This window comes from Ranitomeya imitator, chromosome 2, assembly GCF_032444005.1.
Source record: "Ranitomeya imitator isolate aRanImi1 chromosome 2, aRanImi1.pri, whole genome shotgun sequence".
Taxonomy (NCBI): domain Eukaryota; kingdom Metazoa; phylum Chordata; class Amphibia; order Anura; family Dendrobatidae; genus Ranitomeya; species Ranitomeya imitator.
The window spans coordinates 479,728,157-479,745,265 of NC_091283.1; the positions used below are offsets into that span (position 1 = coordinate 479,728,157).

General features: G+C 41.2%; 1 protein-coding gene across 1 annotated transcript; it reads right to left on the reverse strand.

Annotated features, from left to right (window-relative positions):
• Positions 1–5,908: 5,908 nt before the first annotated feature.
• Positions 5,909–7,040, reverse strand: RPRML (reprimo like). Its single transcript, XM_069755681.1, has one exon. The coding sequence runs from the start codon at positions 6,833–6,835 to the stop codon at positions 6,500–6,502; it is 336 nt and encodes a 111-aa protein (XP_069611782.1). The 5' UTR covers positions 6,836–7,040; the 3' UTR covers positions 5,909–6,499.
• Positions 7,041–17,109: the final 10,069 nt, after the last annotated feature.

Consider the following 17,109-nt stretch of genomic DNA (forward strand, 5'->3'; position numbering starts at 1 on the left):
TTGTAGACAGTGCTTTCTGCCATCGACCCACTCTTGTGACCTTCAATCTCCAGAGAGACAACTCCCGCCCCTCTCAACTCACACTATCAAAGTTCTGTTTCTCCAACCGGGTTTCCGCTCACTCAAACTTCTGCTTCTTCAACCGTGTCTTTGCTGTCTGTTGCCTTAGCCTCCACAATCAGGATCTCCTATCCTCCATAAAGACTCTGCATACCTTGATTCATCCACATCTGATGACGGCCTTGTGTTTCCAAACATGTTCCTGTAGGGTTTGGCTGTAATCCAAACCACTTTCTATTACGACCAAATATTTAAATTTTTGACTCATTAGTCTAGAGCATCTGCTGCAATTTTTTTGTATCAGTTCCTATATTTTTATGCATAGTTGAGTCGTTTTGCCTTGTTTCCATGTCAAAGGTATGGTGTTTTGGCTGCAATTCTTCCTTGAAAATCACTTCTGGCAAGACTTCTACTGTAGATGGGAGTAGCCGATGAGCCTGCTGGATATCTTCCGATTTAGGGAGGCCGTAGTCAGTCCCCTGGGCAACAGAGGGAGGCCGGCATGACAGGGTTCATGCGGGAATTATAGTGAGCTGAAGGGTTATTAGTGTTGTCATGGTTGTTAGGGGATTGGAGGTGGGCAGTTACTAAGGGGTGGGGACATGCAAGATGGAGAGAGGGGAGGAGTAGGGTTCATAAGGGACAGCCATGTGGCGTTGGGTAGCCATTTTAGGTTCCCAACAGATAGTAAGGGTCTCCCACCCTCCCTTTATTTATGTCATGGAAAGGATGTATGGGTCATCATATTGTGAAATGTTTTTGTTTACTTGTTTAATTTCTTAATTAATCAGTAATTTTTAAACATTGTCATAGCATCGGGCATGGGGAGAGGTCCTCGAAGTTAGTGGATTTGGTTAATGGCGGATGGGTAAGATGGGACTTTTGGAGGTTCTGGACTCCCCTAGATGGATTTAAGTGGTGACGGTTGTAAAATGCCGGTGAAGGGATTGGAGGGCCCAAGGATATTGGCCTCTTAGTTTATTGGCCTGGTTGTTCAATTGGTGCTTTCGATCTGGTGCATAGCGGCTGGAGGCAAGATGCAACCTGGGCAGAGGCGGGCAATAAACCAGACCTGGTTTTTGTTAAGTTTGGGGCTTCGAAAACAATCCCTCTGGGAAGTTGCTTATTGTGTTTATTTGCATTCTTAATAAAAGGCTGTTGTGGCCAATTAATTCCAATATTCAGGTGTGGTGTGATTATTTTCGGAAGATATATGAGAAGGTTAACGGACGTTATGGAAGAGAGCACACTTGACTCGCTTATACCCGTTGTCATGAAGGGAAGTAAGCATGATATGTTTTTCTTCCGCTGCACTAATGTTCCCTCGCTTAGCACGGCGCTTATGGTCTTCTTCAATGTGTGTCCATTTCTTGGTGCTTCTTCAAAAGAGTTTGAACAACACATTCGGCAACTTCAGCCTGCTTTGAAATCTTTGGCTGGGAAAGACCTTGCTGATGCAGTATAACTGCATTGTGTTTTGTTGCTGTGCTCAGTCTTTTCATGATGTATGATGACATGAAACTTTCTTCTACTTCAGCTTTGTAGCAGAGTTTGTCTGTGCCTCGACCATTTTTAAGCCACATACAAAAATTTGTTTTAGTTTCAGTTAATGACTGTGTTTTAATCTACATATGAAACTGTTCATCATTATCAATTGTTTTGTATAATGGGTTACTCATGTACCTGACTATAGTCCTACAAAGTTTTTGACTTCATGCAAGTGTGTTTAGAAGAATTGATGCTGTTGTGAAGGCAAAAGCTGGTCACTGTGCTTGATTGGCCAATGGCCAGCAAACTCACTTGACCTTAACCCCATAAAGAATCTATGGGGTATTGTCAAGAGGAAGATGAGGGACACCAACTGAACAATGCAGATGAGTTGAAGGCTGCTGTCAAAGCAACCTGGGCTTCCATAACACCTCAGCAATGCCACAGGTTGATCGCCTCCATGCCACGCCGCATTGATGCAGTAATTGATGCAAAAAGAGCCCCGACCAAATATTGAGTGCATTTACTTTACATACATTTCAGTAGGCCAACATTTTTATTTTAAATTCATTTTTCAAGCTGGTGTTATAAAGTATTCTAATTTACTGAGATAATGACTTTTGGATTTTCATTGGCTGTAAGCCTTAATCATCAACATTAACAGAAACAAACAGTTGAAATAGATCACTCTGTTTGTAATGACTTTATCTAATATATTAGTGTTGAACAACTGAAATAAATTAACTTTTTGATGATATTCAATTTTGTGAGAAGCATCTGTATGTTCGAGTCCCCATGGCTGCATGTCTAAATATAGGCAATCCCTGCATGTGTTGTGGTTGTCAAACAGCCGCAAAACATGCAGCTGCGGGGACTCGAACATATTATTTGAGTACGCCGAAAACACTCGGTTAGCACAGGAGCATGCTCTGATAACACCTTAGCCAAGGACATTCGCTCAACACTAGTGGCAATGCCCTGTACAGAAAACCCATTTCTCTTTTTCTAGATGGATTGCATGGTTAGTTAGGAAGGGGTAGTAACTAGTGATGAGCGAATATACTCGCTACTCGATGTTTCTCGAGCATGCTCGGGTGTCCTCCGAGTATTTTTTAGTGCTCGGAGATTTAGTTTTTCTTGCCGCAGCTGAATGATTTACATCTGATAGCCAGCTTGATTACATGTGGGGATTCCCTAGCAACCAGGCAACCCCCACATGTACTAATGCTGGCTAACAGATGTAAATCATTCAGCTGCTGCAATAAAAATTAAATCTCCGAGCACTAAAAAATACTTGGAGGACACCCGAGCATGCTCGAGAAATCTCGAGTAACGAGTATATTCGCTCATCACTAGTAGTAACAAATATAAATCTTTTCCCGTCTATGTTGGCTAGCAAAAAACAGGTATAATTATGCAGGAGGAGCATATTAATATTTCCTTCTGGATCCCCCCCTCTTTTATATACATCACTGTCTCTACTTGGAATTTATATGTCAGATGCCAATCAGTAGCCAGTTGAACGTAGTTTCCTGTGCCAGTCGGTGCTAAATCTCAGGCTGACAATCAATATGACTCTGTCGCCTGTTACAGCTTAATAAGCACAGATCCCTGGAGTCATTTAATACCACTTATATTAGGGGGGTTGTTAATAGACAAAACAAAGCAGGTAAAAAAGGATTTGTTTGAACAATGCGATATGTATAGATGGATGGGCTTAGTTCTGCCAATACCCACAGCGCTTCTACTTCCCGTATAGGAAAAAAAGAACAAGCCTATGCTTTTCTTAAAGGGAATAATTCTTTGTGTGTCAGATGTGAAAAAGGTTTTATCTTCCAGACAAATCCTTTCGATCGTGCCGCTGCTGTTCTGTGGAGATTTTAGTATTCACATCGTTATAAGACTGAGGATCTTGGGTGAGTTTTTCTGCCCTAAATCCCAAAACATCTGTTGAGGGGTTTTGCAGTGAATGTAGGTACAGCCCGACAAACAGATATTTACTGTGAATTACAAAAAAGATGACATACTTAAATAGACATATAATATATATATATATATATATATATATATATGCATATATATATATATATATATATATATATATACACATTATGTGAGTGCAACCATATATATGTGCACAGCTAGTAAGAAGTATTATAGCTACTGCATGCCAACCATTTTCCCACACCATTTTTGAATGACACCATTCATTAATGTGCTGAAAAATTGGAAAAATAATTCTATGTGGGGTAAAAAGGTGACCCTCCCCTTCTGCCATGTATATTTGGGTTTTTAAGGGCGTGTACACTATAAATTACTTGGAAACATGATTTTTCATATCAGTATGATTACAAAGATACCAATAAATAAATTTATTATTTTTTTGTGACACTTGTCATTTTTTTCCATCAATGGCACGGCATGAGAGCTTGTTTTTATTGTAATGCAAGCTGTTTTTATTGACACTATTGAGGGTGGCATACATTGTTTTGTCACTTTTTTCATCTTTTTTTCATAGAAATCTAGCTTTTCTTTTTTGTTTGCTTCACGACATTTACTAAACCAGTTTAATAATTTTACGCTATCATAGTTTGGACTTTTATGGAAATTGTCATACTAAATTTGTTTATTTATTTTGAATTGGAAATAATTGGGGTCATGTAAAGAGAACCTTTTACCAGGAGCAGAGAGAAAGTCTACACAATAATAAAAAATAATAATAACAATACTACTAATAAAACTGTGCACCTCCTCCGCTTGCTTCTCAACTGATTCTGGAACAGTTTCTCTTTTTCACATGTGCCCCGCAGCTTCAAAGTTATGTCCCACGCTTTTCAACTAGTTGGGGGAATACCATAGAACTTTTATTTTGGCCATGTTTTCATCGGTCGCTGTCTGAGTAGAAAAAGCAAATGCCCACTGAGAAGTTCTGTAGTATAAACCCAGTTAATTGAAAGGAAAATTTGCATTTTTTTTTAAACCAGGGGTCATAATTTTGGAATAGATGGGCACAGAAAAAAAAGAAAATCTGTTCCAGAATCAATGGGAGAGCAGAAATTTAATTGAAATAACAAAAATCCTGTGAATAATCTAATACCTCTAAACTTTTTATACTTTTTTTTAACAAAACACTGTTTTATTAATTTTTGGGGTTTTTTATCAGTTCCCCAGGGGCCTTGAACCTGCAATCATTTGGGCGCCTGTACTACTAATATTCTAGTATTGCAGTATATATTAAAAATACTGATCATCGATGAAGCCCAGTCATAGGAGCCCCAAGAAGGTTGGCTCCTTCAGTAGGACCCCAGCTGTCATGACAAACCTCTGGCTCCCAGTCAGCGCATCATTGGGGGACTGATGGAAGCTGAAACGATTGTGCCACCCAATTGTGCTATTTAGCTGACAATTCTGAGACTGGCAGCGGCATTAAGTGGTTAAGCAGCAACTAGAGCTAGCTCTGGTCGCTGCTGTTAGTGGCAGGTGCTGGGCATATAGCACAGCTGGCATCCATACAGTATGGAGCTTACTCAGCTCCTTAGTCCACAATAGGCAACTGCATTCGGTGTTTAATATATGTACACCTAAGGGGAATAAAACCCTTCCAATATGTTTTTTGAGTTTTTTTTCTTTAATCCTAACATTAGTTTGAGAAAACATTGTTAGAGTTTATGGTTGGTTATACGACGTATAATATAGTGCTATTATGTTGTCCTACTAGGCATAAAAACTGCCCCCTGCCCCTTATTATTAATGACTGGATAGATATAGCAGAATGAAAACTGTATAGGGGCTAATGGCGTAATCCTAATCCTTTCTCTCCAGCCTCAACCATAATATATTCCTTAAAAATCCCGATTGCATTTCAACCTGAAGTGCCGTACTTATCGGCTACAAATTTCCATGAAATGGAAAAAAAAATTAAAAAAACAAATCTGTCAAGACTAAATTGGACACATTTTTCTTTTTTGCTTCTCCTTCTAACACATCAGTGAAAAATATAGGAATGGTGTCTACAGAAAATGTGTCTTTGATGCGGATGAAACAAAAAATGTGCCCATTAAATTGCCCAATTTGTGCCTAGATAGATTGTGATAGAGATGAGGGGGAGACACTTCTATACATGCCCGATATCAGACAAGAGACTAATTATCTGTTGGCTGTACTATCTGCAGGACTAATTATTAATTGGGGTTTCTGAGTAATATTGTCAGGGTTATGGTAGTTTTATCACAGTTTGCAGAGATCGGAAGATCGTGTAATTTGTTTTCAACGCAACCTTTACTATCCGGAATTAACCCCTTAAGAAATGACTATCCTTTGGGATTACATAGGAAATAAGCAACAATCCTTAAAAATACCAGGTTTTATTTTTCATCTTCGTCAAAATACAAAAAGAAAAAAAAACGATTACTGCAATCGAATTGACATCGACTAAAGATACAAAAGAAGGAGCATTCCTCATCATGCTTGGTATTCAATAAATATAGTGCAAGACACTTTGAAGAAACTGCAGCCTTGGAAACATGCTTGAAAACGTGTCTACAACATGAGTAGGAGCGAGCAACGGGATACCAGTATTTCGAAGGTAGGGAAAGATATTTTGGGCTACACATCATGCAAAATATTAACCCACCCCTTCCCCAGATTAAAAACAGATATAGCGGTATACAAGCTGTCCACAACCCATCAGGTATAAAAATACAAGACAGTTCATTACTTAAGAAGGACTGCTGCAGTGCAGAGTAAGATCATTGGGACAGGCAGGTAGCCATTAAAAAGAGGGATAGCAGCTTTGTAATTTCTTCACATTCAGTCACGGTGGGGTTTTCATTTGGCACACTCCATGCAGACACCCCAAACTCCATGCAATAATGTCCATCTTAGCTTCCATTGGGTCTACGGCATGGATCCCAATGGTGTTGCAGAAGGGTTTTAGGATTGACTGTCTCGTTCAGTAGAGTCCCAGAATCACTGCGCCCACATCTTTTGATGGTCTCCTGTCCTTCACTAAGAAGTTTATCATACTTTCAGATTTGATGAGCAAGTTGCAGCCAAGAAAGAATATGCCAAATATGACAGTAAGGGATAGAACACATAGAACAGCTATCTGGACCACCCTGGTGATGAACAGGCTTCTCTCATCTGGAGTTAGGACAAGAGAGCCCCCATCACTTGTAATCACAGCCCTGGTCCCATTGCAACATCCAATCAAAGATCCAAGTCCCTGGGATGAGTTGTCATAAGCCCCTTGTTCCAGGACTGTCTGGTTAAAGAAAGTTCCATTCATTTTAGATGGTGCGGACAGTCCAGAAGCTCAGAAAAGCAGATACAACTTCAGCAATCTTTTCAGGAAAATGTCCAAGAAAGCATCTTAGGTGGAAAAGATTGTAGTGAGGCTGGAGAAGACACACCTCAGGTACGGAACACATCCAAAGCAGTGAAGAAGTGCTTGAGCATCTGATCCTCTCCAACTCTTCGATCCTGACTATCTTTGCTGTGAGGTGAGATGGTGTTCACTGATCTTATATATTGCTGGGAGAAACCATTAGCCTGGCAGCTACAGGGGGGGTTGTGATGGACTGAAGTTGACACTTTAGTCTTAAAGCAAGCTCTTTCTGCTTCACAGTCCAGCAGGCTGGATGTGTCCTGTCTCCCTGAGCAGCAGTGTAGACAAGCCGCATGATTTCTTTAACTCCTAGTCTGCTGGAAAAATATGTATGTTCCTGAATCTATGGTTTAAAGATGTCTAGAGTAGAATTTATCGTAATTGTTAACATTTATGCATTATTACATGTTTTATAAAAGGAAGATGCATAGGGAAATTGTCTTTATTGTTACGATTCTAAATTCTCTATGTACCCTAAGTTTATGTCGCAGTCCAGACATTAGATCAAGGGCGGACATACAATTGGCACAACCCATGGAGCCTCATAGGGGTTCCAGAGGTAAGAGGGCCCAAAGCAGGTGGAATTGTGCATTATGATTACATATTGGACTGCAAAGGTCCCATATATTATTCTTGCACAGGGCCCCACATCTGTCTGTGTCCACACCTTTGCATGATACTGAAAGCTATGGAATTTAAGAAAAAATAACTATAATATTAATGACTACAATGTTTAGCAGCAGTTTTACGACAGGAATTCCCAACACAACCATGGGTCTAATGACAGGAATAGTAGCTAGTATACACCACATTCCAAATTATTATGCAAATTAGATTTAAGTATCGTAGAGATGTAATTTTTTTTTTCACGTAAACTGATAGATGGTATAATGTGTCAGGGCTCTTCGAATCACTGAAATCTCAAATGCCTGTAATAGTTTGCCAGGTGAGCACAATTAAAGGAAAACCACTAAAGGCTATATTCACACATTGTTGCTGTTTTTTTCTGCAGGCAAAACCTGCTCTTTTAGCAGTAAAGAAGCAATGTCAAGTAGGTTTTTCTGAGTGCTTACCGCATTTTTGTGGCGTTTTTGCGTTGTTTTTTTTTACTGCATTTTTGTCAGAGTATTTGTCTCTTGTGCATGCTGATATAAAATAAATAAAAAAATCTTAGTCAACTTCATAAAAATGTCTATAATACAGCATGAGTGGAAATAAAACATAACTTTTAATAATTATTAATGGATAAAAGTCAAAGAAAGTCACCCAAAGTGATATTAAAAAAAAACTCTGCAAAACAGCATAGGGGGTGGCAGGTCTTTCTGAGCAGGTAGGCACTTATCTCTTTATACAAGCAGGTCCCCTGATGATTTAGCTTGGAGGAAACGCGTCGGGACTAACTACAGGGAGAGTGCAGGGCATGTTTATACAGGGGTAGCTGTGGACTGCCCTTGTAAGGGCAGGAGCTTTGGGGATAGCTTACTGATAGCCCCATAGGGTTTGACAGGGTATTGTCGTCTCCTTTCATCAATCTCTGGATCATTCCCTGACCAGAGAGTTTCCGGCGCTCCTGTTCCCGTATCTTGGAATCGGTGAGATCGTTCCTTTTCCATTTTTCTAACAATTATTAGTGACACCGTTTTTTTTAGGTGCCACAACTGCTAGATATTAGTAATTGTTTTACATGCAACCAACTGTATGGAAATTTATGCTGCTGGTTATATGAATATGTCCTTTGCAGTTATTTTCTAAATCATACCTTGGTTTGTATATTTTTTCCGCAAGTGCCATGGCAGGTGGAATGTTGGAATCCTAACCGGGGGTCTCTAAGTTCTGATGGTTGAGGCCTTGGACTAGGTATGAAAACATTAGATATTTTATGAAAACGTAAATGTGATCAATAAAGAGATTTGTGGCTGATACAGAGAACAAATGGGTAAGAGCAGATAAAGGCATAATGAGGAAGGTTTCTGCAAGACAACTTAAGAAGATTAAGAGAGCAACTTATAAAATAGCACTATAAAGCAGCAAACAGGTATTTGAAGTTGCTGGTGCCTTTGGAGTCCCGCAAACCTCAAGATGTAGGATCCTCTACAGACTTGCAGTTGTGCATAATCCTGCTATTCAGCCCCCCCCCCTAAACAGTGGTCAAATTAAAAAATGGTTTCAGTGGGCTCAGACATATATGAATACTAGTTTTAAAACAGTCTTTTTTACTGATGAGTGCCGTGCAACCCTCGATGGTCTTGATGGATGGAGTAGTGAATGGTTGGTGGATGGCCACCATGTCCCTGAAGGCTTCAGCAGAGTCAAGCTATGGGCCAGAATCACAAGGAGAGAGTTGGTATGCCAGTTTAGTGTCCCTGAAGGTGTGAAAATGACCTTGGCAAATTATACAGAGTTTCTGACTGACTACTTTCTTCCATGGTACAAAAAGTGAATTGTGCCATCCATAGCAAAATCATCTTCATGCATGACTATCTCATGCTGCAAAGAATATCATTGGCTACCATCATCTCCTGACTGCAACCATACTTGGAACTTTTCGAGTATCCTTTAGCAAAAGATCTATGAGGCTGGGAGACAGTTTACATCAAAATAGCAGCTCTGAGAGGTTGCAAATAAATTCACGTAGAGACTATCCAAAAACTCACAAGTTCAATGGATGCTGAAGGTGATGTCAAAGAAGGGATTCTATGGGAGGTTTGTCCAATAAAATGTGATTTATACTCAAACAGTTGATGATTGAAACATTATACTGACTCATTTGCATTGACCATTTGGGAAAATCTGAGAAAAATCTGAGAAAAACAGAATTTGCATAATAATTTGGAACGTGGTGTACAGACACTAAAATCCAGCCACAATGCAGTCATCTGAATGAACTCTTAACAGAAGTAACAGTCCTTTGTCGTGGCAGAGATCGGCCATAAATGACCCTCCAGAGGACCCAGGATGGCCCTGGATTTACATACATTGCTTACTGATTTTAGAGGACAAGGTGTAATACTTCATTATTCCTGTAGAGGTGCTGCAGTGAAATTAAACACTTGCTACAGGATCCCCCATAGAGAATTGCTTGGAATTCCAGCAGCGGGATTTTCTGCAATCAGGTTGTTATGGTTTGTAAAAGAAAAGTACGGTCAAAAGTTAATAACCCCTATAAGTTAACATTTTATTTCATGGCTAACATGGACAGAAGACTTCTATGTGCACTTACCTCCTGCTTCTATTGGATAAAGAGTTTTTCTTGTGTCGATATATTTCTATGAAACATACGGTACTTACTTGTTGAAAGGATTCCATAATACTGTGACACTCATTTAGGGACAAGATGACATATTTCAGATATCATTCTTCTATAAATCAATAGGAAATGACGCTGCGTTTCACCAATGACATTTAATTCATGGCATATTTCCATTAATTAACGTGATCCTGCCCAAGCTTCAATACATAAATCTTGTTATCTTAGTCTCTTTTTAATTTGCAACAAGTGGATGATAAAGGGAAAGAAATACTAAAAGGATTTTACTTCTAGTTTTAGTCCAAAAACGGCATAAAAATGAGTTTGTTAACCCCTTTACCCCCAAGGGTGGTTTGCACGTTAACCCCTTCCCGACCTTTGACGCCACGTAGGCATCATGAAAGTCGGTGCCAATCCGACCTGTGACGCCTATGTGGCGTCATGGAAAGATCGCGTCCCTGCAGATCGGGTGAAAGGGTTAACTCCCATTTCACCCGATCTGCAGGGACAGGGGGAGTGGTAGTTTAGCCCAGGGGGGGTGGCTTCACCACCCCGTGGCTACGATCGCTCTGATTGGCTGTTGAAAGTGGAACTGCCAATCAGAGCGATTTGTAATATTTCACCTATTAAAACTGGTGAAATATTACAATCCAGCCATGGCCGATGCCGCAATATCATCGGCCATGGCTGGAAACACTAATGTGCCCCCACCCCACCGATCGCCCCCCCAAGCCACCGATCTGTCCGGTACACTGCTCCGGCTCCCCTCCGTGCTGTGCTCCGCTCCCCCCGTGCTCTTGTCCGCTCCCCCCCGTGCTCCAATCCCACCCCCGTGCTCCAACCACCCCCCATGCACTCCGATCCACCCACCCTGCAGTCCGATCCACCCCCCCGGTGCTCCAATCCACACCCCCATGCTCCGATCCGACCCCCCCCGTGCTCCGTTCCATCCCCCAGACTCCGATCCCCCCCATGCTCCGATCCCCCCCCGTGCTCCCCCCCCACCCCATCATACTTACCGATCCTGCCGGGGTCCGTCCGTCTTCTCCCTGGGCGCCGCCTTCTTCCAAAATGGTGGGCGCATGCGCAGTGCGCCCGCCGAATCTGCCGGCCGGCAGATTCGTTCCAAAGTGCATTTTGATCACTGAGATATAATCTATCACAGTGATCAAAATAAAAAAATAATAAATGACCCCCCCCCCCCCCCTTTGTCACCCCCATAGGTAGGGACAATAAAAAAATAAAGAATTTTTTTTTTTCCACTAAGGTTAGAATAGGGTTAGGGTTAGGGTTAGAGTTAGGGCTAGGGCTAGGGCTAGGGTTAGGGCTAGGGTTAGGGTTAGGGCTAGGGTTTCGGTATGTGCACACGTATTCTGGTCCTCTGCGGATTTTTCCGCTGCGGATTTGATAAATCCGCAGTGCTAAACCGCTGCGGATTTATGGCGGATTTACCGCGGTTTTTCTGCGCATTTCACTGCGGTTTTACAAGTGCGATTTTCTATTTGAGCAGTTGTAAAACCGCTGCGGAATCCGCAGAAACAAGTGACATGCTGCAGAATGTAAACCGCTGCGTTTCTGTGCAGTTTTTCTGCAGCATGTGTACAGCGATTTTTGTTTCCCATAGGTTTACATTGAACTGTAAACTCATGGGAAACTGCTGCGGATCCGGAACGTTTTCCGCAGCGTGTGCACATACCTTTAGAATTAGGCTATGTGCACACGGTGCGGATTTGGCTGCGGATCCGCAGCGGATTGGCCGCTGCGGATTCGCAGCAGTGTTCCATCAGGTTTACAGTACCACATAAACCTATGGAAAACTAAATCCGCTGTGCCCATGGTGCGGAAAATACCGCGCGGAAATGCTGCGTTGTATTTTCCGCAGCATGTCAATTCTTTGTGCGGATTCCGCAGCGTTTTACACCTGTTCCTCAATAGGAATCCACAGGTGAAATCCGCACAAAAAACACTGGAAATCCGCGGTAAATCCGCAGGTAAAACGCAGTGCCTTTCACCCGCGGATTTTTCAAAAATGATGCTGAAAAATCTCACACGAATCCGCAACGTGGGCACATAGCCTTAGGGTTAGGGTTGGAATTAGGGTTGTGGTTAGGGTTGTGATTAGGGTTATGGCTACAGTTGGGATTAGGGTTAGGGGTGTGTTGGGGTTAGTGTTGGAGGTAGAATTGAGGAGTTTCCACTGTTTAGGCACATCAGGGGTCTCCAAACGCAACATGGCGCCACCATTGATTCCAGCCAATCTTGTATTCAAAAAGTCAAATGGTGCTCCCTCACTTACGAGCCCCGACGTGCACCCAAACAGTGGTTCACCCCCTCATATGGGGTACCAGCATACTCAGGACAAACTGCGCAACAATTACAGGGGTCCAATTTCTCCTGTTAAACTTGTGAAAATAAAAAAATGCTTGCTAAAACATCATTTTTGAGGAAAGAAAAATGATTTTTTATTTTCACGGCTCTGCGTTGTAAACGTCTGTGAAGCACTTGGGGGTTCAAAGTGCTCACCACATATCTAGATAAGTTCCTTGGGGGGGACTAGTTTCTAAAATGGGGTCACTTGTGGGGGGTTTCTACTGTTTAGGCACACCAGGGGCTCTGCAAACGCAACGTGACGCCCGCAGACCATTCCATCAAAGTCTGCATTTCAAAAGTCACTACTTCCCTTCTGAGCCCCGACGTGTGCCCAAACAGTGGTTTACCCCCACACATGGGGTATCAGCGTACTCAGGAGAAACTGGACAACAACTTTTGGGGTCCAATTTCTCCTGTAACCCTTGGGAAAATAAAAAATTGCAGGCTAAAAGATCATTTTTGAGAAAATAATTTTTTTTTTTCATGGCTCTGCGTTATAAACTTCTGTGAAGCACTTAGGGGTTCAAAGTCCTCACCACACATCTAGATTAGTTCCTTTGGGGGTCTAGTTTCCAAAATTGGGTCATTTGTTGGGGATCTGCAATGTTTAGGCACACAGGGGCTCTCCAAACGTGACATGGTGTCCGCTAATGATTGGAGCTAATTTTCCAAAAAGCAAAATGGCGTGCCTTACCTTCCGAGCCCTGCCGTGCGCCCAAACAGTGGTTTACCCCCACATATGCGGTATCAGCGTACTCAGGACAAACTGGACAACAACATTTGGGGTCCAATTTCTCCTATTACCCTTGGCAAAATAGGAAATTCCAGGCTAAAATATCATTTCTGAGGAAAGAAAAAATATTTTTTATTTTCATGGCTCTGTGTTATAAACTTCTGTAAAGCACCTGGGGGTTTAAAGTGCTCAATATGCATCTAGATAAGTTCCTTGGGGGGTCTAGTTTCCAAAATGGGGTCACTTGTGGGGGAGCTCCAATGTTTAGGCACACAGGGGCTCTCCAAACGCGACATGGTGTCCGCTAACAATTGGAGCTAATTTTCCATTCAAAAAGTCAAATGGCGCGCCTTCCCTTCCGAGCCTTACCATGTGCCCAAACTGTGGTTTACCCCCACATGTGAGGTATCGGTGTACTGAGGAGAAATTGCCCAACAAATTTTAGGATCCATTTTATCCTGTTGCCCATGTGAAAATGAAAAAATTGAGGCTAAAAGAATTTTTTTGTGAAAAAAAAGTACTTTTTCATTTTTACGGATCAATTTGTGAAGCACCTTGGGGTTCAAAGTGCTCACTATGCATCTATATAAGTTCCTTGGGGCATCTAGTTTCCAAAATGGGGTCACTTGTGGGGGAGCTCCAATTTTTAGGCACACGGGGGCTCTCCAAACGTGACATGGTGTCCGCTAAAGAGTGGAGCCAATTTTTCATTCAAAAAGTCAAATGGCGCTCCTTCCCTTCCGAGTCCTGTCGTGCGCCCAAACAGTGGTTTAACCCCACATATGAGGTATCAGCGTAGTCAGGACAAATTGGACAACAACTTTTGTGGTTCAGTTTCTCCTTTTACCATTGGGAAAATAAAAAAATTGTTGCTAAAAGATAATTTTTGTGACTAAAAAGTTAAATGTTCATTTTTTCCTTCCATGTTGCTTCTGCTGCTGTGAAGTACCTGAAGGGTTAATAAACTTCTTGAATGTGGTTTTGAGTACCTTGAGGGGTGCATTTTTTAGAATGGTGTCACTTTTGGGTATTTTCAGCCATATAGACCCCTCAAACTGACTTCAAATGTGAGGTGGTCCCTAAAAAAAATGGTTTTGTAAATTTCGTTGTAAAAATGAGAAATCGCTGGTCAAATTTTAACCCTTATAACTTCCTAGCAAAAAAAAAATTTTGTTTCCAAAATTGTGCTGATGTAAAGTATACATGTGGGAAATGTTATTTATTAACTATTTTGTGTCACATAACTCTCTGGTTTAACAGAATAAAAATTAAAAATGTGAAAATTGCGAAATTTTCAAAATTTTCGCCAAATTTCCATTTTTATCACAAATAAACGCAGAATTTATTGACCTAAATTTACCACTAACATGAAGCCCAATATGTCACAAAAAAACAATCTCAGAACCGCTAGGATCCGTTGAAGCGTTCCTGAGTTATTTCCTTATAAAGGGACACTGGTCAGAATTGCAAAAAACGGCAAGGTCTTTAAGGTCAAAATAGGCTGGGTCATAAAGGGGTTAATGACCGGGCCAATTTTTACAATTCTGACCACTGTCCCTATATGAGGTTATAACTCTGGAACGCTTCAACGGATCCCGGTGATTCTGACAATGTTTTCTCGTGACATATTGTACTTCATGATAGTGGTAAAATTTCTTTGATGTGACTTGCATTTATTTGTGAAAAAATTGATATTTGGCAAAAACTTTGAAAATTTTTCAATTTTCAAACTCTGAATGTTCATGCCGATATGATATGCATAATACTTAATAAGTAACATTTCCCACATGTCTACTTTACATCAGCACAATTTTGGAACCATAATTTTTTTTTGCTAGGGAGTTATAAGGGTTAAAAGTTGACCAACGATCTCTCATTTTTACAACATCATTTTTTTTTTAAGGACCACATCACATTTGAAGTCACTTTGACTGATCTATATGATAGAAAATACACAAAAGTGACACCATTCTAAAAACTGACCCCCCCAAGGTGCTGAAAACCACATTCTAGAAGCTTATTAACCCTTCAGGTGTTTCACAGGAATTTTTGGAATGTTTAAAAAAATTAACATTTAACTTTTTTCACAAAAAAATTAGTTCAGATCCAATTGGACAATAACTTTTGGGGTTCAATTTGTCCTGAGTACGCTGATACCCCATATGTGGGGATAAACCAGTCTTTGGGCGCATGGCAGAGCTCAGAAGGGAAGGAGGGTTGTTTGACTTTTCAATGCAAAATTGGCTGGAATTGAGATTGGACGCCATGTCGCGTTTGAAGAGCCCCTGATGTGCCTAAACAGTGGAAAGCCCCCACAACTGACACCATTTTTGAAAGGAGACCCCCAAGGATCTTATCTAGATGTGTGGTGAGGACTTTGAACCCCAAAGTGCATCACAAAAGTTTATAATGTAGACACGTATAAATATAAAATCATGGCAAAAAATGGAACTGCACATTATCATTCCTTGGGTGCACAGGCCTTCTCTGCAATTTATCCACATTGCAATAGTCATAATACCATTAGAAAAAATTAGGCATCACTCCTCCATTAAGTGAAATTTTGTGGTTATTTATTTAGACCCACATGGCAGGCGATGTTTCGGCTCCTACGGAGCCTTTCTCAAGCAGTGATCATTGACAATAGTGAGTTTAAATACAGGTGCTAATTGCTCACGTTTTTTTTTACAATCTGTTCTGTTTGATGAATCCTGTCATAAATCACACTCTGTGAGTATCTCCAGGCTCTTTATTCACATCATGTCTCAACCTCCATTACATGAATTCCCAGTACAACAACATCCAACAAGTTCCAAACAAAGAATATAGAACACACATAAAATTAGTGAGACCCCTAGAGGCCACATGAACATATAACATATTGCTACATCCTTTCTCTTTTAACTAGAGGAACAATGAAAGATACTAAACTAATGTATACTATGACAAAGTTAGAAATTAACCTAGTACGTCCAGTTAGATATAATCTTTGAGGTGCGCCGGCTTTTTGCTAATTCTGCCAGCTCTGGTAATATAAGATGTGTCACTTTCTACATCTGGTACATCTGGTAGTTCTTCTGATATTGTCTGTCTCTGGCCAGAGTCCTCACCCTGATGGTCAGCTGTCACTGTTGGTGCCTGACTTGTACTTTCTGCGTCGTTGTCTTGGGTGTCTGGATACTGTTCAAAAGGCCATGAATCATCTCTTTCTTGCGTTTTCCTCAAATATCTTCGATTCCTCCTTAGTCTTCTTCCGTCGTCTGTTAGAATTTCGTAAGACCGAGGTCCCAGTTTCTGGACAACCTTTGCCTTTTGCCAGTGTTTGTCAAATGTGGTGCTTGGCTGCAGCCGAATGTTGTCATTTCTCTGGAGCTCAGGCAGATCCTTTGCAGATTTATTGTAATAGAAAGCTTGCCTAGCTTGATTCTTCTGTAATTTAGCTTTGATGTTTCCCAGCAGCTTTGGCTCTAACAGATGACACGCAGTTGGTACTAGTGTCTTTGTACGCCTACTCATGAGCCTCTGTGCCGGACTGCTGTCTAGGCCTTGGGTGGGTGTGTTTCTATGATCCAGTATAGACAGATATACATCAGCACCCGCCTGGTTTGCTTTCTGCATTAGTCTTTTGGCCGTTTTTACTGCTGACTCTGCTTTCCCATTACTCTGAGGATATCTTGGAGAAGACGTCTGGTGTTCAAATTCCCATTTCTTACTGAAAGTTTTGAATTCTTCCGACGTAAACTGTGCCACATTGTCAGAGAAAACGATATCTGGAATGCCATACCTGGCAAAATGGGCCTTGAGTTTTTTAATCACTGTTCTCGC

Coding starts and splice junctions, on each gene's coding strand:
- RPRML (XM_069755681.1), bottom strand. CDS start 6,835: ATGAATGGAACTTTCTTTAACCAGACAGTCCTGGAACAAGGGGCTTAT.